Raw genomic sequence first — 25139 nt, forward strand, 5'->3', positions numbered from 1 at the left:
CTAAACATGCACTCGCTGATAAGTATAGATGTACTGGATAGTATACCGCTGTAGGCAATATACACTGAACCATGTATATGTTAATCTGATTATATGTACATGGAAGTCTCTAACAATGAGGGCGAGTACCAGTGAATAAAAGTAAAATCAATTTAATATGGTCCTATAGACTAATGATGAAATAATGGCACACATTTTATAACAAGTATCAGACAGAAACAGACAGAGAGATGCCTAGTGCAGCAACTATAGAAGAGTCCGATAAACTCCCCCTAGTGGTACAAACGAAAAACATCACTGAAGACGGAGCAACAGCTGATGGGATAGTGAAGACTGAAGAGGGTAAGTTTATGGTGAATCTACACCACTAAATGCTGCAAAATACCAGAAACTGATGCTGCATAAAATTAATCTCAAGGAATCACTGGAAATATTCAGAGGTGGTAAATATTGCACCAGTTGTAATTGTGTAACCTTGCGTCTTCGACAGTGCGTGGCACCTCTAGTAGCTGCAGAAGCAGATAATAAAACTACACAGGTTCAATGTCATGAAAGCAGAGATCAAACAGAGGTAGTGATTGTTTGCAACAATTATAGTTGTGTACCTTTGCATTTCAGACAGTGCATATTATTTATTATTTATTTATAAAATGTTTTACCAGGAAGTAATACATTGAGAGTTACCTCTCATTTTCAAGTATGTCCTGGGCACAGAGTTATGATGACAAATAATACATGGTTACAAGTACATAGTTACATAAGTGAACAGGGTTATTATACATTATATACAAGACATAGCATGCATAGTATGTAACAGTTACAGACCAGGTTAAAATGTGAGACAGCTTTAGTTTTGAAAGAACTGGTGGTGGCCGTGAGAGTCTCCGGTAGGTTGTTCCAGTTTTGGGGTGCACGGTAAAAGTAGGAGCGGCCAGATACTTTGCTGAACCTTGGGACCATGAACAGCCTTTTGGAGTCAGATCTCAGATGATAAATGCTGCATGTCTATATTAGAGTATACGGTGACTATCTCTGTCTTATACGCATGATCCCCAATTAACGGGTGTAATCAGAGGAGGCTAAAAAGAAAGGTCGGTTCGCCGAGACCCTTAGAATAAACTCTATGATAAGGAATGACCTTGAGAAAGCAGCATACCACTTATGCGAAACATACGTCGGGCAAGCCCGCTGACATCATTATCAGAGGTAGGTCTACCCCGGGACACCACCGTAATGGTCGCTAATGCTTTAGGAAAGACGACAATTATAAGTTCTCAATGTGGTTGTTAAACCAGTCAAAGACCATTTAAGAAAGAAAAAAAGAAAGTACTCCGATTGGCTTAGATCGGTCAGCCACACTCTTACTCCCATGGGTACCATAAGAAAACCATTGGTTTGTGTGCTTCATGCTTGGGATAGGATTTCCAACCAGAGTGTTGTTCACGGCTTCAAGAAATGTTGCATTTCCAACGCTATGGATGGTTCTGAAGATGATCTTTGTTAAACCATTAACAGCCGCAGGACAGCGTAGGAAGTGACTCAGGTGACAGAGTGGCAATGATGCTGCTACCTACTGTGAAACTTAAATGAAACAGTTGTATTGTTGGTCTGCATTTGCATTGGAAAGTTAGAGTAGCCCAGGCATTTTGAAATAAAAACGTTAATTTTCAATCCTTCCAAAAACAGTTTCCTTTCCAGTTGCTTCTGAAATTAGAGGGTCGCCTTATTTTCAGGGTTGCCCTATAAAATGGGGCAAATATGGTATATTGTATATTTAGTGTATGTGATGGATTATAAATTGTATGGAACGGTGTATTTAAGATTTTATAGAAAATATTAAGTGTTAACGCCATGTCCAAATTTCAATTCATGGGTTTACTATAAAAAATGAGAGCTTTAAAGCTGCAGACCAAGCAATATCCTACATGTGTTTGTTTTAAAATATAAATTAGTTCTGTACTATGAGAAAAGAATTGTAGCATTTTTTTTTAAACAACGGTGACTGACCTTTTTAATTCAACAAGCATTTTTTGTTTCTATAGCAACCATTTACAAAGTCACATCCCCTTCCTCTTCTGAAACAGCCCCAAATTGGGGGCCCGAAGCAGCCATGTTGCTTGTGGCAGGAATCTCAAACTGAGAAAGAGACGCAGTGTGCGTATGTGTAAACATTTTTCTTTGCAGCTACTACCACTTCTACTACTACTAGGGGGTTGCCTTACATTTAGGATTGCCCTATTAAATAAAAACATTTAAAAATAAATAAAAAACTAAACCAAAAAAAAAATGTATCGCGATTGCAAATCCCTTAGAGCGTGATCTTTTCTTTCATATGAAAGAAGAAAAAAAAATGGATTGTGCTTTGGAGCTTGCCCTATTGGTTTGTCTTTAAAAACTTATATTTTAACAAGCCTTTTTAGGTCATCTGCAATAAAACTTACCTTGTAGTTTTTTATGCGGTAGTCTCCCATACCTCCATGTGTGTAGGATGCACTCCCTACACATCTAGAAATTCTGCATAAAAATCCTGCCTCCATCCCACCTTCCCTGCTCCCTTTCATCACAATACTCCTACCCCTTGAGAACAGAAGACACCGACATTAAAAAGCTGAAGGTTTTATTGTACTTCAGTTGGAAAGAGAGGTCAAAAAGGTGCGCCCCACGCAGCCCTTGGTCATCCCCCTCTGTCATGGCACAGGAAATACAAAAACACAACTCGTACATAAAGGGAACCGCTTTCTGCAACTGTCCATGGGTATTATTTATAGGCGTGACGCATCTGTATTAAAAGTAGCATTAATGCAATAGGAAATGGTGTGCTGTCCGTAAACTTGGGACCATGAAAGAAAAATACATTTGTAAGAAATAAACTCTTTTGCTACAAGAAGTCGTGGCCTGCAACATCTTGCTCTGCAATACCCTGCAGACCCATCTGAAATTGAAGGGGTGGAAAAAAAAAACAACGTTTTTTGAAGGGGGGACTCATTTCGATGCGGAGATCCTTCATTAGACGATCAGATCTGAGCTTTAGGACAAGTGTGTGAATGTTCTGTTTTAATGCGGCTTATTAAATGGAGAATTGTACATGACTCTGCTTTAAAGGACTTTCACTGGTCCGGCAGAAGCATCAACTGCTGCTTCACATTTTGGAAGACGCCAACAGGTTAAACCAAGATGTACACCCCCAAACACCCCAATTAGCCAGACTTGAGGGTTTTAGACCAAAATACAAGTCATTTGAATAGAAGTTGTGATTTTGCATCAGTAAAATGTAATTGAAGTCAGACCATTTATGCTACAAAATCAGTGAGACTAGCAGAAAATCCATGAGACTTGGCACGTCTGCTGCAGAATACGCTCATCCCTTCCCCCCTCCCAAACAATTGACAATCCCTATTAATCTTTTTTTCAAAATGGGTCTTGACAACCTTGATCATGAAAAGTATTTCCTAAGGTTAGATTTAATCCGAAGCCAGTGTGCCATTTTAACCCTTCCTATTCTACAGGGTCCCTAAACACTTTGCAGTTTATTTTGGGTAAATCTGGCAAGGTTTAGGTTAAAGCATAATTTGCCAACTCTCCATAAAATAGGAGGCAGACTCCCTGACACTTCATAGACAAGGTAAAAATATATATATATATATGTCAGCTTTCTCCCTGATAAAATACTCCCTCATTGAAATGGTGCATTAAAGGCAAGTTCCACAACTAAATATAGCCATAGTTTGAATGTAAATGAACCATCAGATAGATGTTGGAGTAATTAGACTTTAAAAAATAGACAAAATAACTTGAACTTGTGGGTCAAGGGGGGGGCACTTTGGAGCTGCTGATGTCATTTCTGACACAAATAGGGTTACCAGCTTTCAAGGAAGTACAGACACGTGATGATTGATACCTAATGTGAAACAGCCTCTTGCTGTAACTAGATTGGTGATACCGGGTGGCTGAGTGTTGCTTTCCTACCATTGCCACATCTCTTATCAGAGTTGACTGGCCAACTTGCTTCTCTTCCATTGCACTCCGCCATCTGTGCATCTTTAGAACACTCAATGACATCACTAAACGTGGCCAAAAGTACCAACAGTCAAACGGTCTCCAAATTCAGAACTTTTTGTTGGACATTCTATATAAATTCAGGACAGCTTGGAGTCCAGCACAGGAAGCAACAATGAGGCTCCAGCACAACAGTACACATCACAGATCAGTCAATAGGCTCTCTGTTAGGGTTGACATTTTTTATTCCCCAGCAAATGTTCAAGGTCGCATATAGGCCATAAGAGCCAAGTACGCACAGGCTTTTAACTATTAGGGATAACTTGTATTTTAGCCAGTTTCCTGTTGTATTTTTTTTCTTTCACGTTTTTGCTTCTTGCTGCCTGACAACAGTGTCGCAATGATGTCACCGTGACAGATACATGATGTCGTTCGTCATCGGGACCACATGGGGATGAGCACCACGGCGGGAAATGGAATTTGTTAATGAGATCCAGCGATCAGTGATTTTTGTACATATAAATAGTGGGTATGTCACTTCTGTAAGGGTTACTTGTGCGCAGCTGCATATCTGAAGTGGCTATGCTCCTGAAACATAAGTACCTGCTCTGACCAAGCAATGAATGCAGAGCACACGCTTTGTGCAAGTACACCGGTGTGCCTCCTCATCTTCAATTCTTCCTGCCTACACGGCCTCCCTTCAGTGGTGGCGGAGAAGCAATGATGAGGACTGAACAGGGTCTGAATAAGAGAAGCCCCAACTATAATTCTGGCTGTGGCCTAAAAGTGGCCATCATTACTTCTAGCTGAAGTCTAGACCATGGTCTTGTGCTGAAGCCTCACTGTTGCTTCTGATATGACATCAGGAGATTTAAAATGGCCCCCGCCCAACAACATCAGGTCATTTTCATACTTGGGGTCGCCTGTTCAGCACAGTTCAAGAACCAGCATTCTGGAAAAAAATGGATTTGTTGCAAGTTGTGATATCTTTTAATGAACCAGTGTGGGAGTTGTTCATAAGATGGAATGAAAATATGGATCCGCCATGTTTTTGAGCACAGACATGTCTCTTGTTCAGATGTATTCATTGTGCAATATGCCATGAGTACATTTTCTGTGACAAACCAAACCTGAAGAGATTTCATGGTCTCTATTTATATTGTACCAAGGATATATTTAACAATAGCTCAGCATGCCTTTTAAGAGAACAGCATGTTACAGCACATTGAAATCTTGATCTAGCAGCCAAGAGTTCCTGAATCTGCAGTATAGGAGCATTGCACTTTTAAATGGTACTTGGTAAAAGTCAATGCAATCTCCGTTTTCCAGTGGCAGATAAAAAAAAGCTAATACCTTGTGGCACTCTCGGGGAGAGGAGAACATCGGAGAGCTTCCTAGCCTACTTCGCACATTCTGAAATGTTTATAAAACAACCGTCTTTCCTTCAAGGTTTTGCCCTTCGACAGGGTCAGGCCAGGCTCAATGTGCCCACCTCTCCGCGTGAGTCTTGAGGGCTGCAGTGCATATGGTAGCAGTGACTGCATACTCGTACAGGCCTTGCATGGCAGAAGTGAGGCAGAGAAGCGGTGTATGCAGAGCAACGGGAACAGAAAATCTGCAAATGATAGAGAAATAGTCAATAGGACAAACAGAGCACTGACAGTATACCCGGGAGCGTGGGGGGAGGGGGGGGGAGAAACGACAACATACCTTCCCACAGCTACGGCAGTGATGCCTCCTGCGCAAGAGAGTGAAGGCCGCAAGGCAGCTCATGCACTGGGTACTGGCACTGTCTGGAACCCAATGTGGAGACCCTGGGGAAAAAACATTACCATCATTATCTCCAGGTGGTTGTCACAAACCAGGGAAAGATTTGGGACTACAGTATAGCCTGTGATTTTCTTCACAAACTGAGATTTAATGGCAGGTGTTTAGCATAGAGCAGGTGTTCCTAAACTTTCTCTTCTTGTGGAGCACTTAAATGACAATCCCGTGGAGGACAATCATACTTCTCTCCCAGATCACCATATTAAAATTATATAATATGAACTACAAGTCTAAAAAAGAACATGTCACAACCCGATCTTCAACTCTGATCTGCTGACACAGATAGAAAGGGTCATAGACTGGAAACCAGAGTTGTCGGAACCAGATGCAATCCAGGGATCACAGTTTGAGAACCTGTGGCTTACAGAAAGGCACTTAGGAGCACTCTTGAGCTTTGCCGCAATATAGCAAGCATCTCAGGCCTACATAATGAACGCAAAATCTGTGTGTACCATTCCTACTGGGCCCGATTGCACTGTATGGAGTGCATGGAAAGTGCACAGCAAGCAGCAGTTATTCCATTCTAAATGAGTATTTTTGTACTGTACATGTCTCTGGTAAGTAGCTGCTTCGCCTTAAGAAAGCCTGTGGGCTCCCGGAGGGAGCGAGGATATGGGAGAGCTGAACATAAAATATGGTGTTTACCAAATGTTGGATGATATGTAATGTGACTGTTGTTGTTTGTAAGAAATTTGATACAAAATGGTTGTCCCCCCCACCCCCACCCCCCTTTTATTTTTTCTATCCTTCCCATTTATGTGTGAAAAAAATAAAAACATATATAAGTTTCAAGAAAAATAAATAAATAAAAGCCTGTGGTGGAGACTATTTTTTCACATTCATTATGCGTCTCATTTAGGACATGGCAGTAGCTGTAGCGTTTATGGAATACAATGGCTGAGCTACTGCCATGTAGTGAAAAGATCAATCTGAAAAAAGGCAGAATCCTGTCTTTTTCTATAGAGTCGCTAGGGTAGGTGTCTTGGTGTCTGGGTGGGACTGGACATACCATCTGTAGCCCCTCCGTTCTGTTGCTCCAGGTTCTGACAAAGGAAACAGTCAGACAAACGGAAGGCATCGTCTACAGTCCCTAAGTAAAAATAAATAAATAAGAGTACAGTAAAGCAGCATTCCTCCAAGAACAAATATATCATTACAAAATGCTCATAACGTTTTCTTTCTGCAGAATTCAGTAAGGCCACAACATCTCCCTCCCATGGAAATTAAAATGCTAGCTGCTTCTCTCACACGCAAGGACAACAAAGACTACCATAGTGACAGCTAATGCCAGAGAAACCTCGGAGCTGCTGCTTTAACTATGCAGCACATTGCTCCTCAAATCTCATGAATCATTTTACCCTAATACCCCACCTTTCCCTCGTACCAACTTCCACTTGCACCCCGCTCTACTGCTACCACTTCCCTAACCATGCCCAAGCACCTGCTATTCCAATGCGTATTCTCTTGAACATGACAAGTGTCCTGCTATTATAGAGAATGAAGACCACTACTTAACTTTTTTTCTTCAATCTGTCAGGGTTAAAAGGAGGTGCATTGGGAGACGTGTGTGTGTGTGTGTGTGTGTGTGTGTGTGTGTGTGTGTGTGTGTGTGTGTGTGTGTGTGTGTGTGTGTGTGTGTGTGTATATATATATATATATACAGTGGTTGACAAATCATATACACATACACAATACACATATATATATATATATACAGTGGTTGACAAATCACCAAAAAATCTACTCGCCACACAAAAAAATCTACTCGCCACCTAGTACCAAACGTGTGCTGCTTGGGCCAATATTTACTCGCCCGGGGGTTAAATCCACTCGCCCGGGGCGAGCAAATGTATAGGTTTGTCGAACATATACATATACATATATGCCCTCAGTCTTTTTGTCTTCCACTAGACTCCCAGGCCTACACACCATTCTACAATCATCCTTTACTTCCATCATCTATACTGATCCACCCACTCCCACAGATACAGTACAGTTGTGCTATTCTAACTAAATCCTGACATCAGCATCTTCTCCTGCCTTGTTATTACACTCCTCATGTAACGCATGTTTTTCTTGCTGCAGTGAATAAAAACTCACTTTCTTTTTGCTCTTGCTGTTTGGAGCTCACAATTTCAAACACCGTTTTCAGAATAATGCGCAGGTCGCTTGCAAAGTTGGTCTGCAGCTGATCAGCGACGCCTGCAGGAGAGAGCATACCAATCAGACTGGGCACACAAGCAGCAAGGGTGTCTCCTGGCAAAGGGAGGGAGCAAGTCTAACCTGCAATGCACACGAACAGACGGTGCAGCATGTCGCTGTCACTGCGGTAACGGGATCGCACATCCTGGAACCTCGATCGTCTGAATTAATGACAGGGAAAAAAAATAATCCCTCTGGTTTGGAGACATCCAGTCACAATACTGCTGTAGACAAAACGAGTCGAGTTTACCACAGGTGAAGGGCAGGTTTGGAATAGCTAGTGTCACCAGGATCCAGCTTCAGTTAAAAAAGACATCTTCAGTCAATGTTCATTTTGAAAATTGGGGTGGGATCTTTAAATACATATAAACAAAAGGGGGTGGGGGAAAAGAGGTCATCAGTATATAGTAAAATATATCAATTTAGGAAGAAATAAAATATCAAGTACAAAGACTTACAATAAAAGTAGATCACATAGATCAAAGTACACCGGGCAGTAACACAACACAGCAGGAACGTCCGTAGTTCAGGTTGATTCCCCTCTCCGGATTGCAGATGTCTTGTGCTGAGGGGAAAGTTCCTAGACCGGCAACTCCGTGTGGTGTCTCCTGCACTGATGTATGCGCTGTTGGGCGTATGATGTCACGCAATGCCCAGCATGCACTGGTGTATGTGCTGTTGGGCGTATGACGTCGTCACGCAATGCCCAGCATGCACTGGCTCTCCTACGCGTTTCGTGTCACGTGGGACACTTCGTCAGGGAATAGCCACATCAGTCATTGGTGCTCACGAAGTACAGCCAGCTAACCAATGAGAGCCTGGTATTTCTTATCTGGGGGATGGTACATATAGCCTTCCAGCTAGTTAACAGGATACCCTATCATACACAATAAAAATCAACAAACATAGAAACAATAAGCAACATTAGTGTCATTAATACACACCACAAAATACATATACAAGTATTGAATTGTTGAATAACAGCCGAGATAGGCTACATAAATTGTGATTCAGTATATCTACTCAATTATAATATATAATATCTGCGGATGCTTCACCCTCTGTCTCTATCCACCATCCTGTATACTAGCCCCTACCCAGGGTTTAGTCGAAATACGCCACCCTCCCTCATGAGTTGGATCATTTTATACTTGTAGTGGGATTCTCCTACATTGTGGTTATATATGGATTGGAGGCTTTAGCTAAATAGCCATATACATGTGACTTTGTAGCATCGAATATATTGGATTCATTTCCCTTTATTTTATTTTTAATTGCATATAAGGATGGTGGATAGAGACAGAGGGTGAAGCATCCGCAGACACGTCCCCCATGTACTCAACAGAGCCCACAAACTGCTGCCCTTACCCGACCCGGTGTCTTCGCTGCCCATCCAGCCAGTCCAAGCTCACGATAGTTGAAAGGGTGCCGTCTCCTGTGTGAATGAGGAGCTGTTGATCCGGCTATGTCCCAGCATGCCGAGCGCTCCGGCGCGTCCACAAATTCAAAGGAGTGGCGCCAGCACTCGCGCTGGGAAGGGAATGTATCCCCATGTTTGTAGTGGGAAACCTTCGTGCTCCAGCCGATGTAGATAGAAGTAAAGATGGGATGATAGGCGGTCACTGCAATATGGAACTCGGCCAAACTTGGGGTAATAAAATCCGCTTTATTAAGACAAAATGCTGCACATCACAGAGAAAGAAACTCTGACGCGTTTCATCCCGACAAAGTCCCATGTCGGGATGAAACGCGTCAGAGTTTCTTTCTCTGTGATGTGCAGAATTTTGTCTTACTAAAGCTGATTTTATTACCCCAAGTTTGGCCGAGTTACATATTGCAGTGACCGCCTATCATCCCATCTTTACTAAAAATAAAATAAAAAATAACCTGAGTATCTAAGATACACAAAGAAAACTTAACGCTAAGCAATTCATATACTAAAAGATAATAATAATCAATAGCAACCACTAAATACAATATGAACTACAACTAAATATGATTACATAGTTATAAGCTAATATTTAAACTACATAATCTAAATATAGACCGTAAAGTAACATCAAATAATAATAATATATCAAATCCATTCCTAATACAATAAATGTAAAATCATATAAACTGGTGAAGTACAGTATTGTTTTCTTTGTGTATCTTAGATACTCGGGTTATTTTTTATTTTATTTTTAATTGTATATATATATATATATATATATATATATATATATATATATATATATATATATATATATATATATATATTATAATTGAGTAGATATACTGAATCACAATTTATGTAGCCTATCTCGGCTGTTATTCAACAATTCAATACTTGTATATGTATTTTGTGTTGTATTAATGACACTAATGTTGCTTATTGTTTCTATGTTTGTTGATTTTTATTGTGTATGATAGGGTATCCTGTTAACTAGCTGGAAGGCTATATGTACCATCCCCCAGATAAGAAATACCAGGCTCTCATTGGTTAGCTGGCTGTACTTCGTGAGCACCAATGACTGATGTGGCTATTCCCTGACGAAGTGTCCCACGTGACACGAAACGCGTAGGAGAGCCAGTGCATGCTGGGCATTGCGTGACATCATACGCCCAACAGCGCATACACCAGTGCAGGAGACACCACGCGGAAATGCCGGTCTAGGAACTTTCCCCTCAGCACAAGACATCTGCAATCCGGAGAGGGGAATCAACCTGAACTACGGACGTTCCTGCTGTGTTGTGTTACTGCCCGGTGTACTTTGATCTATGTGATCTACTTTTATTGTAAGTCTTTGTACTTGATATTTTATTTCTTCCTAAATTGATCCATTTTACTATATACTGATGATCTCTTTTCTTTGCGCCCCCACCCCCTTTTGTCTGCATGCATGTGAGTGTTCTCTAGCCCCGCTGATCACGGGAGACGGGGAGCAGCATTGAGAAGATTTTCCAAAAGGATATTCTTGGCAGTCAGCGCGCACTTAACATTGTACCATCTTTAAATACATGACTTGTTTGAGGCACAAGTAGTGAGGATTGTGGCACATTTTTAACCTGATGATCCAAAATCTTGGGTTAGAACAGTGATTTTCAAGTTTTTTTTTGTTTTTTAAAACTGCAAATGCACTTCATATATATTTTATTAAATCTTGGGGAAGCCCTGCTCTTCAGACCCATTCACCCTCATTTCACAAGCACACACCACTCACCCTCACCTTACACATATCACTCACCACAAACTCCACATTTACCCCCCCCCTTTCTCACACAGCACCCTCAGCCTCTTTCTTAATCATAAACATCACATATACCATCCTTCTCTTACTTACACCACATACCCTCCGCCAACACACAAAGCACTAGCCACCTCAACCTAGCCACAAAAAGTTCCCCTCTTTCCTCCCACACACCTAAAACATGCAAGCTGCTCAGCGGATGGGTCCTGCTCAGTCTGGAGATGAATGGGTTTCTCCTCTGTGCTGGGGTCAGAGAAGGAGATTGCAGCCCCCACGTCTACAGGCAGCGCTGGGGGTGCCCTCTGAGCAGTCATCAACAAATAACACACACACACGTGTGTACATATATAGTTATAGTTACACACACACACACACACACTTCAAAGGTCGAGTCCTTCATAGATCAGTGGCAGACACATATTAAACAGATTACATTGTGTGATTTATGCTTTTTTCGTTTATAAGTATGTTAAAATCATTTGGAAAGGTTAGGATGGTCGTTTGAAACCTTTTTGAGGTTTAGAACCCCTGTGTGAAATTCTGAGGAACCCCACCCCTCTGTAACAGTGCGTCTGAGATCAGATGCATTGTAAATTCTTCTATATTTGGGACAGTTTTAAAATGACCTGAAAAATTACAGGGAACCCTTTAGGGATGCCGGGGGAACCAAAGGGTTTATATGAAACCTGGTTGAAAAACACTGGGTTAGGATGTAGATATGGTAAGTTTAACTGAGTGATTAGTTTCCTCTGAGCCGCCCCCCCACCCCTTTTTGTGGGATGTCACTGTGTATTGAGCAACAGTTTAAATAGGGAAAGCCCCCCGTACATTCTTATTGGCTCTGACAGTAATGAAGTGTCCAGACGTTTCTACTGTCAGGGACCTGGCTGAGAGTTAAAACTTTCCTGACCAGACACATTTAGGTTACGTGTGTGGGGTAATAAATGTGACTGAAACCCTTTACTGTATAGCAAAGAGAATATCCACACGTCCCCAAACCTTTTTACCCACTATAACCCAATTTTGGCAAGTTTTCAGGTGGTCACCAGATTCAAATTAATGAGTGCAAAAAGACCCAACATTACATCTGAATGGATCCACTCTTTATTCTGTACATGCTTCCCAATGTTTAGCTCTTCTCGCTGTGTAGGGCAGCAGTCAAAAGCTCTAGGATATCCATGGACAAATGGATAGGAAACTGAAAGTAACACCCCTACTAGATGCTCATTAACATGTCGCTACCCAGAATCCTTGCAGTGTAAGACGTGTCAATGAATGAACCAGGTTTAGAGAAACACTGGCAGACATGCACTCATACCCTCATCAGTATTTTATCTTTGCCAACTTTGACAGCCAAAACTTGGTAGTGACTTGGTTAGCACGCCTGTCACCGACTTTTTTCCAGTTTGTAGATTAGAACCCCTCAAATCTCATTCATTGGGGTAGTCCAACTTTAAAATCTCAGCACATATACAAACACGTGCGCAAGGCATAGATTCCCGACACGTACCTGCTTGTGCGCCTCACATGCAGATCGCGGGGCAATGCCGTCCTTCCTTCTGTGACACACGGAGACTGCACATCCTGACTCCCGACATGTACGGAATTTCCCCTCTCAGCCGATACGGCGTCTCCCTGAACATTTGAGCAGTGGCTGCGAGTAATTATGCAAGAATCTGGAGTTGAATTGCCACCAGATGCGGCTGTGAGAGTGCGCTGACTGTTTGCTGCAGGGTGACATGCGTTGCTGCTCCACTGCGAGGGGGCTGCAGCAGTGCATTCCCAGGTGGTGCGGTCACTTGATGTAGGGTTTCCTGAACGCGTTACAGTGGAGGATCCGTGTTCGGGTTGCTGCCCATTGTAGCTGGGAAGTTTCCAGGTGTCAGGAGAGGCCGAGAGACAGGACAGGCGCAGAGAGGGATCTTCAGAGGAGGCGGAGCACAGCACTCTCTCGAGTGAGAACAGCTCCTTCTCAGTCAGTGTGCAGAGGAGCTCCCTGCAAGAGAATGAAACCAGCAAGTTATGGATTGGTGCTCGGTGGGTCTCTGGCAATGATCAATACAAAGACATTCTGCAAGGTTTTCCCAACATGCAGGTGACTTATGCCATTGGTAATATAATTAGCATATTCATGCTCTGTAATTAAGAAAGCCGTGGACTCCAGCACTAAACATGGAATTACTCTCAAGGACTAGTGAAGAGCTGATTAATGGCATGATGAAATGTGAACCCCTAAATGAAAAATAGTAAAGGAAGTAATGCTGTGCCGTCAGATATATAATATATAAAGACGTGACGGTCTGCATGCCTCACACAGATAAATAGGTCAGAGTGATACTCTGCAGGCCTCTGAGAAACAGTTCACTTAGCTCTTAGTGGGACTGCCTCTTTAAAAGATCCTGTTAATAGACACACTCAGACAACGTGTTCAGAGTAATGTTCTGAAGGCCTCGCAGAGAAATCGTTCACAGAATAATGCTCTGCAGAGAAGGAATACATAGTGCAGTGCCGGCCAACTCCAGTCCTCAAGGGGTCGCCAACGGGTCGGATGTTCAGGATATCCTTGCTTCAGCACAGGTGGCTCAATCAGTGACTCGGTCATAATGAAGGACACCTGGGCTGAAAAGCCGACCAGTTGGTGGCCCTTGAGGACTGGAGTTGGCTGCCCCTGGCATGGTGCGAAAGTAAAATAGTTCCCAGCATTTCTCCGTTCACCTTATTTTCTGCAGTAAGCCGTAAAATGGGCTGAAGAGTTTGCACATCTCATCCGGACGCCTCTGCAAGTTCAACGGCCCGTCGGGGTAAATCAGCAGCCCGCTGTACAGAGAGAGAGAGAGAGAGCGGGGTAGTTACAATTCTGCCCCATTAAAACATAGCAACAGGAGAGCCAGGAGAGCGGTTATTAACCGGGTAACCCCCAAATACGGTACCCAAGAAGAACACTTAAAGGACACCCCAGGAGCAAGAGGTGAACTGAATATATTTGAAAAATTGTAGTCCCTCCTTCAATTAAAATGAACCAATAACACATTTTTAGAAGTTAGTCTGTAATCATACTAAGCTTAAAACTTTGGCGGTTGACATTAGCTCCTCTATTTGGCGTGATGTCATTGCATGTCAAACAGGACATGCCACCCCATTCCCCCAATATGTATGTATGTCTTTTATTTAAATAGCGCCATTAATATACATAGCGCTTCACAGCAGTAATACACGTGGCAATCATATAAATAACAGAACATGGGAAGAAGTGCTTCAGACATAAAAATTAACATTTAAGAAGAGGAGTCCCTGCTCTGAAGAGCTTACAATGTAATTGGTAGGTAGGAAGAATGTACAGAGACAGTAGGAAGGTGTTCTGGTAAGTGCGTCTGCAGGGGGCCAAGTTTTATGTATCAGGTGTATAATATTAGCCACGGAGCTACTCATGCTTCTTTAAGTAGGTGGGTTGTAAAGGTGGGTTTTAAAGGTGGATAGAGAGGGTTCTAGTCGGGTATTGAGGGGAAGGGCATTCCAGAGGTGTGGGGCAATCAGTGAGAATGGTTTAAGGCGGGAGAGGGCTTTAGATACAAAAGGGGTAGAGAGAAGACATCCTTGTGCGGAACACAAGAGTCGGGATGGTGCATAGCGAGAAATTAGGGCTGAGATGTAAGGAGGGGCAGCAGAGTGTAAAGCATTAAACGTGAGGAGGAGAATTGAGTGTGTGATACAGGATTTAATAGGAAGCCAGGAGAGTGATTTCAGGAGGGGAGACGCTGAGACAGATTTAGGAAAGAGTAGAGTGATTCTGGCAGCAGCGTTTAGGATAGATTGTAGGGGAGACAGGTGAGAGGCAGGAAGGCCGGACAGCAGGAGGTTACAGTAATCGAGACGGGAGAGAATGAGGGTCTGTGTCGGAGTTTTAGCAGTGGAACAACAGAGGAATGGTGTATTTTTGTAATATTGCAGAGGAAAAAGCGACAGGTTTTAGATACGTTTTTATGTGAGAGGAGAATGTGAGAGAGGAGTCGAGTGTGACCCCTAGGCAGCGTGCTTGGGTTGCTGAACTTCCAACAGTAATGTTGAAGGAGGTAGTGGGGCCAGGTTTGGAAGGAAGTATGAGGAGCTCTGTTTTTGACATGTTGAGTTTAAGTCGGCAGACGGCCATCCATGATGATATCTCATAGAGATATTCAGAAACGTTGGTCTGTACAGCAGGTGTAAGGTCAGGGGTTGAAAAGTAAATTTGTGTGTCGTCAGCATAGAGGCCATATTTGAACCCAAGAGATGTGATTAGGTCACCTAGAGAGTGTGTGTGTACAGAGAAAAGAGGAGAGGTCTCTGGACAGAGTGCTGGGGTACCCCAACAGAGAGATCAATAGAGGAGGAGGTGGTGTTAGCAGAAGAGACACAAAGTACGATGGGAGAGGTAAGAGGAGATCCCGGATACAGCTTATATCCTACCTTTCCCATGCTTGATCCTCTGCAAGGACAGGCCAGAGGGAAAAAACGATAACATTTGTTTAAGGAAGTAAATCGCATTGCTATGTTGCTTACAATTGTTCTTGTTGTGAGCTAAATAGTGCCTCTTAAGTGTGTGTTTGATCACAAGAGCGCTCTTCCGTGTACAATTGTTGTGAGAATTTTTTTTAGCATTGGGCAGACCAGGGAAGCCCCACTTTATGTACAGACATGCAACATGCAAAGGTTTCCTCCACCGTGGCCCTGGCTTCTCCGTTAACACATTGAACTGGATTTGTATTTTTGGAAGGATGGTGACGACCTCATAATGGTTAAAGCTTCCCACCCTTTACTCCCAGGCAATCTACTAATGGCAAGGCATAATATACGTGTAAGTTTGTAAGTCAAAGTTCCTTCCTCCTGAAAGCCTGAGAAGCAGGAGGAATCCAGCTCAGTGGACATAGTAAAAATGAATTAAATTAGACGGTGGAACTGGACTTGCCCAATCTGGGGTTACCTTGGCATGATGGGCAAGCTTACCACCTTTTGGACAAATGATGGTAACTAAAATCCTACTGTAAATGAAAACATTTAGGAAAAGTTAAAGATGTGCAGGCTTTTATGCAGCATGATAAGCAATAAGAAAGGGTTAAGAACTATTAAATGTTGTATTTTAGTGAATGTGCATGTTTGTTGATCTTGTGTTTTTTTTTCATTCCTCATTCACCTAATAATCGCCAGGCGTGGGATAGAAATCATCAGCTCAGGTTCACAGCCATCAATCATTTCCTGGTTCAAGTACCCCCGCTGTAGAGCCCTGATATAAAGAGATGAGGCATGGTGACTGGCGGCAGGTCATAAAAAAGGCTGTGCTATGCAGCGTCAAGGGTCAGCAAGAGCTCACCTGGAAACGGTCTCACAGAAAAGCACCACTACTTCCTGCTGCTTGTAGATCTCCTCGGGGGTCTTCACGGAGACCACAAGTGATACGTACCTGCGAGAGGTTAAAGTTACACAAGGCTGACTGCATAGGCCCTTCCCTATTGACACTTCTCAGCCTCAATCAGGGCAGAGATCCTGCACTATATGAAAAACACACACACACGGGTTGCCACTTTCATTGAAGGCTAACCCAGAGGTTTTTTCCAATTCAATCTTTTTTTAATGCATTTCATATTTATATATTTAACTCTGACCTTCTCTTGCGGCGCTATCTCCCAGCATCGCCTCCTGCATGGTCCCGTCAACGCGATGTCGCGGCACCATGTCAGTGGGACGTAACGTTGTGAATCCACATTGCCATGACAACGGGACACCGTTTCATGCCGTGGAGCCATGTGGACGGGACCATGTATGGGGAGATGGCGCCAGATCATGCCACTGCCGGAGAAGGTAAGAGCCCAGGCCCCGTCCCCCGAGATTTCATATATAAACCCGTAGCCCAGAGATACGTGACCGAAACCCGTAGTCTTCGGGTCAAAGTCAAAGTGGTGGCAACCCTGACACACACACAGTGGCATTGCAAGTAGAGGGAACTCTGTGCACACAGTATGTAGTACTGCATATACAAGGAAGTCTCCACAATTGGTATGTGGTACTACATAGAAAGAGGTATCGCCACAAAGTAAAGATGTGCTGCACATTCAGGGCCCTCTGCACACACAATGAATACATTAAGGTACACACTTCACCATTAACCAATTTCACAATACCCCACAATTTCATTGTCAAAGCACTCTTTATAAGCAGCCACAGCACACAGTTAGAAGGGAGAATGGGAGCCGTACGCACACAGGAGATGGGAGCAGGCACCATGCTGTCACGGGCCCGGTAGTCCCCTTCCCGCAAGTCATTGAGCTGCAGGCACAGGGGGAGGTCCCTTCCTCTGCGGAGCACTGAGGGGGCGGAGCCTCCGGGAGGAGAGCAGTGCAGGGCTGGAGCATGCAGCAGAGAGGCGAGAGGGAAGGGGTAGATCAGGGGAGAAACGGGCATGAAAGGTGAAGAACAGATCTAGAAAGAAAGGGGGGGGGGGAACTAAGAAAAAGAAGAGAAATCCATAAAAAGGAAAACAAAAAACAAACAAAAAAGTATGAGGGAGTGTTAAGGAATAGAAAGAAAGCATGTGCCAGGAAAGAGATGGGGCAGATCCCTCCCCTCAAGCTGGATGAGGGGAGGGAGAAGAGAGACGTGTGGGGGGGAGAGCAGAGAGCAGGAAGACATGCGGGGGGGGGGGGGGGGTGAAGAGAAACGAGAAAGATGCTGGGGGAGGAGAGTACAGAAATACCTGCTGGGGGAGGGAGAGAAAAGAAAGATATTAGGGGGAGAAAGACATGCTGGGACAAAGACACTAAGGGGAGAAGGAGAAAGACATGAGAAGGGGGGGGGAGAGATAGAGACATGGCGGGGAAAAGTAAACCAAAGTATAACTGTAGGCGAACAAAGAGCGGGAGGGGGGGGGGCCCGTTCTTCAAATTTGCCCCCGGCCCACATTTGTTGGGAGCCATGACTACACAGAGTGTGGAGCATGATTGAGTACACACCTCAACTCAAACTCTGCACACAGGTTGTCGTACTGGAGCAGGGCCTTCTGGATGGATTCTGGGTACATCCCAGGGTCCTCTAGGCTCTGTTCTCGTAAGAGATGCCGCAGATCCTCCAGGCTGCTGAGGAGCTCTTGTGCCAGGGGACGGAGCATCACTCCATCTGCCTCCTCCACCTCAACGTATGTGCCGGCTACCAGCAGCTGGAGGAGAGTGTAGAAGATGAAACAAATAGAAACACCCCCTTCACAACCCCTTTTACGCCAAACCCCGGGCATACCTCTGCTGCAAACAGCAAGTGAGTGGTCATATTTTCATTCACAATCTCGTCTGGGAATTTGAGCTGGTAATCTCTGCGCTGCCTCCCCGTGGGTACACATTGCTCCAACATCCTCTCTATGAAACCCAGCAAGCGCTCCTGCACAGAGAAAGGCAAATTGCACATGTCACAGATGTAGCTCAGATAATTACATTGCCTTAGAGGCAAGGAACTGCTGCATTCAATTTAAATCACAGAAAGAGAGACAGGCCCTTTTTAAATAAGAGAACATACAGATAGGGGGTCAGACATGGGGTCAGCCAGTAGGTGTCTGCGAAGCATGAACACCAACAACAAGTCTTATTTGATAACTTTGAGAAGGGAATGATTTAATTTCCAATGTAATCAGGGAGTATCAGATATATAATAATTCCCTCCCAGTAGCTAACGGATTCATGGTAACTACATTTTTGCACTAATAGGAATCTGACAAACACAGTGTAATTAAGAGAGAGAATACGGTTGTGACAAATATCAGAACATTTTTATATTCGTGTTATTGGGTACATTCGCATTACACTGGTTTATACATGATCGTACTAACAATTGTAACGAACGTTATCTTAAATAATGTTCATCTGTAATGGTAAGAAATAGTGTCCTTTCCATCACCCTTGCGTCTGATATGTAAGGAATGTATATCAGTGCCTTTGAGGCTGGGCTATCCAGGTAACCAACGTCTGTGGGTACCTGCAGACCCTCACTGTCCTTCAAAACTAACAAAACCTAGCTGTTTATATTCAAACAAACAATGCATTGCCTTAATTATATTGGAAATTAAATCACTCCCTTCTCAAAGTTAAATCTGCACTATTGGGTCCTCTACCTTTCGATTTTTATTTTTTTACTAAAGTTACCCCAGTCCAAGACTGACAATGATAGACGCACAGACGCACAGACGCACAGACGCACAGACGCACTATACTAAAAAGAACTGGGAATGAGAGTATATCCCTGTGGATTCACAAACACAGTCCACACATTGTCACAGACATATTGCACTATTATCTGTCCTTTAGGTTTTCATATTGTCCTGCCCTCCCCATGATCTTGAAAACTGCCACACCCCATAACAAAGAAGCCATGCATATCATGCACCAAGTTCAATGGCATAAGAACCCTTCCCAAAGGACCTCAATAGAGCATTAACATCAAAGAAGGCACACCATGCCTTTGGAATACTAGGTGGTATCAGAGCTGCCTGTTTACATGTCCGTGGCCCTTACACTCTAGTGTGTTAGGATCAAACAGCAGTGAAATGCTCTTCAGGTAAACAGGAGTGCATAGCTTGCTGCTGAATACTACAAATTCAGGGGGCACAATGGCTAGAATCACAGGCAAACCCACATCCACTTGCTTCCAACTGGCCAAACAAATTCATCATGGCAATAATGGATATTGGGGAAAACTACTCCTTTGCCTGGCAATAGGGAAGACAGAAGCCCTCATACACCCAAAGCCCTGTATCAAGATGTACCGGAAAAATAACAAAGCCTGTGAGGAGAGAACCTGCCCTTCCACTAGTAATTACTGTGAGGAAGAGGAGTGGCTGATGGAATCTGGATTGGTTTAAAGGTTTACCCTACCCCCCAACTGGGCAGGGTTTAAATGGTTTGTACTGGCATAGGGGGGACAAAGAGTACAGTTATTAAAAGATAACAACTGAAATTAAACAACCAAGGAAAAAAAACTGGCTTATTTTGACACAAGAAACAAAAAATGGAACATTGTACATTAGAGGGTTAAATCTTTCCGAGGAAGCGAATGACATTGATAAATCGGTTTTTAAAATAGACTGTTTTTGCCGCTATCTCGGATTGCCCCTTTAATATCTAACCAGGCCAGATTCTCAAAGTGTCACTTATTTGTAACATGGTAGATTTGGGAGAGAAAATGAGAGCGTATTGAATACCTTAATGTTTGAGTGTGTGTATAGAGCCCCTGTATGTGCAGCACAGATGACTGTGTATGTGCATAGACCGCTGTGTACATCATGCCACATACCAGGTGTGTAAAGTCCTATCTATATGCAATGCCACATGAATACCTACCTGGCTGTTGTGCAGCTGGGTGAGCAGCAGCAGATAATTCTGGGGGTCCTTCCGCAGGTCCATGCAGTGCAACTCATTTACAATACCAGTCACCTCCTCGTCCACGTAAAAGAACTGAGACAGCAGCCGGGGGTCGGACTTCTGTGGAGACCGGGAAAAGGTTCAGCATAAGAAGTGGTCAACACACAAACCTCCAGTTACATTGCACAGTGTGATCAGAAGATACAAGAAGTGATGGCATTCAGGTCAATTTCAATATCAGAATTAAGCCACACACAAGTGACTTATGGCAACCTGAATTTTAAAGAAGTCTCTCTTAATAAGAAGTCATACACAATGTTCCAGGATGACAAACCTTTATGCTTTGGTTAAGTAGGAGTATGTTACAGGCCCCTCGGACAGCAAAGGGGTTTATGGAGATGCATTTTATTACACAAGTACACAACCTAAATCAGCCCAACTACATGGACCATCAACCCAGTGGAGTTTGTCCCTACTGTAACCCCAGATTCCCCTATTCTAAATTGCCTCTGGATGTCTGACAAAGCTGTTGAGTCAATCTTTACTTAACTGCATGTTTTACCTTTAGCCAACAGTGTCATAGCAAAGTGTGGCAGAGGCGCAGCTGTCCTAGTCACAGGACATTTGAAAGGCAGAAGCAGAAAATGCTATTAGAGTTTGACCCTTGTACATGTATGCATGTCTTGTATAAGACTCGCGTATTCACTTCCGTCCCATACCCAGTACTGCCAGTGAAGGCAGAAAACTCCATCTACATTTCTAAAGCAATTTAGTTACCAAATTGTAGTAAACGGCTGTGCAATGATAATTACATTGTTTCGTTTAAAACATATATGTTTTACATTTTCTGACAACCCTGGGGAGTGAGAGAGAAGGATGAGAACTAGGAAGTATAAATAAGCTTTTTGGCCAATGCGAGTTAGAGCATTTGCTAATGATCAAAACCGCAACCACACAAATGAGCAGAGGGTAGAAAATATTAGACATTTGTAATTAATTATAAGGATACAAAACTAACAAAAAAGGGAACAGGTGAAATCTCCAGGACGTGTTTGTGATGTCTCACAAAAGTAAGAAGTTAAAATCTGCAGGTTTTCAAAAGCCAGATACAAAAGGCAAAAACAAAAAACACAAGGAAGTGTCCCAAATCAGGATGCCCAGAAGACTATGCCAACATAACTTGCTGTTTAAACCTTATTGCTATGCCAGATGGACTGTACAAGTTGCACGCCATCCAATTAGAGCTACAGTAGCTAGCAGGTATTGTACCTAGTTATGCCCAGTGTCTACTTAAAACCAGCTGCACCGATCGTAGCCATTTCTGCCCGTATGAGAGAGCTGGAGAGAGCTCACTGCCCGTCTTTTGCTCGTATTGAAGGTCCTAACCTTCAGCTAATTACAGAAGCTTAAGAGCGATGACTGATATAATAAATAATCCGCGGGTTATAGGTAATTTAATACCAGTTCAATGGTGTGTGTACACAAACACACACAAACAAAAACTTCAGCTTTAATTGGCAAGCTGATCCTTTTGCTTTCTATGTGTCTCCATGAGAGGTACTTAATTGCTTTGAAGTGCCTCAGCCCTGCATTGACAGTATAACTAAAGTGTACTCCTGTAGAAATGGGGTAAGGCGTGTTGCAGTTATGTGGCATGGGTCAATTTCCAAACCCCCCTCCCCCCATAAAAAGCAATCAGTAAGGTAAGACACGCAGGAAGGCTTAATTGGAACCCACTAATCCAATCCTGAATCAGAAGGATTAAGCTTATCTGCGTTTATGGAAGACACCCAAGCATAGTAGTTGGATGAAGGAAGCCAAGCAAATTTAAACATAAAATCAATTTCTTAGCCAGTGGTCCATCGCTTCGTTTGAACATAACCTTTATTAAGGCGGGACACGTCCCCATACGGGGCTCTGTAACTAGACCACATATGCTGGAGAAGAGGTTGCATCCTACAGTAGGTGGTAATCTGTAACCTCAGCTATTCTGAAGCTCCAATGATCGAGCCCTTGAAATGTGTGATGGAATCTAAGGAGATTTATTCTGTGTTGATTTTGGATGTTTCCTTAATATGTTAAGTCAATTTTCACCCCACTGCATACTTCCTTTAACGGAGTGTGTTAAGCAGAGTGGAAACGTAGCAGCTGCTCCTAGCGCCGACAAGTAGAGTTATTCAATAGCTGTATCTTCAATTTATATTCAAGATATCTCATATGTTAAGCGAATGTCAAAGTAGGTGAACAGCACACTCAAAGAGGTGACTCACGGTCTTAGGCCGCGTTTATAGTGACGGCGACGCGATCGATTATGTCACCCGTCGCCATTGCACTTCAACTTTGAGCGACGTCTCTGGTGACAAGGCCAGTGACGTCACGAAGGGGGAGGGCACAGTGCAGTAGGCGCTCTGTGATTGGTGTAGAGACAGTCAAATGTGGCGACTGTCTCTCCCAAAATCACATTCTGCCGACTTCAACATTTTTGGTCGCTACGTCGCCGTTGCGCTTACTATAAGCGCATGCAACAGATTCAATGTATTTGTTTTGGTGCGACGTCGCGTCGCCGGGCACTATAAGCGCAGCCTTGGCATCTCAAATGCTGGTGACCAGGGAACACTAGCCAGGCCATGCACATGCGTGTGCTTGCTACATGGTTATTCCCAAAACCTGTCCTGGCTATGGTTTAGGAGTGCTTGTCCTGTACTTGGTCATCATTATATTAAATGCAACCTCTATTGATCACTCTATTTTTCTTGAGCAATGTATGTTTGGATCTCAAAATGAAAAAAGCGCAGCAGAAAAAAAATAAAAATAAAATAGATTTTAAAAATAAGTATATTCAATTATATCATGAGTAAATAGGAGCTCCATAAGATATGCATCATATGAGCATATCTGCGTTTTCCCTTGCGTCACCTCACATCCTACGTGACTTGTTCCAGCCATTCCAGATCCCTAACAAAGTCACCTTGACACGTTTTTTTTTCTTTCTATCTGAATATCCATTAATTTTTTATCTTTATCATTATCACTACACAAAATGTAAAAGCACACATTTAAAAACATAAAGGGCATCCAATTAAAAGAAAAACATAATATTAATACAATTACACATGTTCGGATCCCAAAAGCTGCTAATGGCAAAATTAGGGAAAAAGGAGACCAAAAAGCGCACCAGCACAAACGGAGCAGGAAGAACCCAGGACAAAAAATGATTAAAAGGGCACTTTAATGTGACAAAAGACCCATCCAACGCGTTTCGAACGTCACAGCGTTCTTTTTCAAGGATAAAACACAATGAGATAACATCCATTATATACCCTCTTACCTGTGGGCCGTTTCGCGCCAAAAATTGGAAACGGCCCACAGGTAAGAGGGTATATAATGGATGTTATCACATTTTGTTTTATCCTTGAAAAAGAACGCTGTGACGTTCGAAACGCGTTGGAAGGGTTCTTCCTGCTCCGTTTGTGCTGGTGCGCTTTTTGGTCTCCTTTTTCCCTGTATTGCATCGAGTAGCTGCACAGCCTGCCTGTCTGCCCTACCAGGATGTGAGTACTTGTATATTTTTCAGGGGAACCTGCCAATGAGACTGATGGTGAGTGGGTTGCACCACACACCACCTGTCTTCAGGAGGATAGTACCCATTATATGACACAATAGGTACTATATCAATTGTTAGTACCCTGGTACAGTGGTCTGGCTTATTATCATTTTGAGATATACCTGCATTTGAGTGCTTCAGCTATTTTCCATAATGGCAAAATTAAAAATATATATATATATACAGTGGTTGACAAATCACCAAAAAATCTACCCTTCACCTAGTACCAAACGTGTGCTGCTTGGGCCAATATTTACTCGCCCGGGGGTTAAATCCACTCGCCCGGGGCGAGCAAATGTATAGGTTTGTCAAATAATGTATATATATATAACATTCTTATAATTTAATATATTTATATAAATCCAATTTTGTATGCAAAATTATTGTTTTCTGTGAATAAAAAAAAATAAAAAAAAGTTTAAGTACTTCCTAAAATGGCCACCACTACTGAGAAGCCTCTGCGCATGTGCGAGCTTCCTAATGGCCGCTGGGACGTCGGGGCTCCTCTGCGCTGCACGGATTGCGTTTGCGCGACCATCCAAGATGGTGGTGCCCTGTCCCTCCGTCTGCCGCCCGGTCACCCCATCTATCAGCCGCAGCCCCCACCGCAATGTTCCCTGCACTGGCGCGCCTCCACAACCATCTGCGTCAGAGGTAAGGGGGACCAAGGGGGGACCTGACTACAAGTGGAATTATTATTTAACTAAAAAACACACAGATTAATACAATTGAAGCAGAATATTCTGTATTTTGTACTTATAACTAGTAATGGCAAATAAAAATAAATTATTAGTGTACAACAGCCACACTGTCTAAATACATTTTGTAACATTTATAATCATGCTAGGTCAGTGTGAAAAAAGGATTGTGCTTGTAGCGCTAATGCTGAAATAAAATATTTAAGTGTGA

At 43.1% G+C, this 25139-nt stretch overlaps 1 protein-coding gene across 2 annotated transcripts in view; it reads right to left on the bottom strand.

The window, feature by feature from the left end:
• Positions 1-2598: 2598 nt before the first annotated feature.
• The window catches only part of LOC142495389 (lateral signaling target protein 2 homolog), a 42393-nt gene continuing 19852 nt past the window's right edge, over positions 2599-25139 (bottom strand). Inside the window, exons 2-13 of one of the 2 annotated variants that reach the window (XM_075600837.1) lie at positions 20606-20746; positions 18516-18653; positions 18236-18438; positions 16600-16689; positions 16423-16512; positions 13971-14072; positions 12766-13251; positions 8107-8186; positions 7924-8025; positions 6833-6913; positions 5707-5810; positions 2599-5611 (exon numbers count right to left, since the gene is read on the bottom strand). In XM_075600837.1, the coding sequence (XP_075456952.1) occupies positions 5465-5611; positions 5707-5810; positions 6833-6913; positions 7924-8025; positions 8107-8186; positions 12766-13251; positions 13971-14072; positions 16423-16512; positions 16600-16689; positions 18236-18438; positions 18516-18653; positions 20606-20746 (1764 nt within the window). In that variant the 3' untranslated portion in view covers positions 2599-5464. Of the gene's footprint in view, positions 5612-5706; positions 5811-6832; positions 6914-7923; positions 8026-8106; positions 8187-12765; positions 13252-13970; positions 14073-15698; positions 15718-16422; positions 16513-16599; positions 16690-18235; positions 18439-18515; positions 18654-20605; positions 20747-25139 lie in introns of those variants that run through there. The other variant, XM_075600838.1, reaches the window with a different exon arrangement.

This window comes from Ascaphus truei, chromosome 5 (assembly GCF_040206685.1).
Source record: "Ascaphus truei isolate aAscTru1 chromosome 5, aAscTru1.hap1, whole genome shotgun sequence".
NCBI classification, from domain to species: Eukaryota; Metazoa; Chordata; class Amphibia; order Anura; family Ascaphidae; genus Ascaphus; species Ascaphus truei.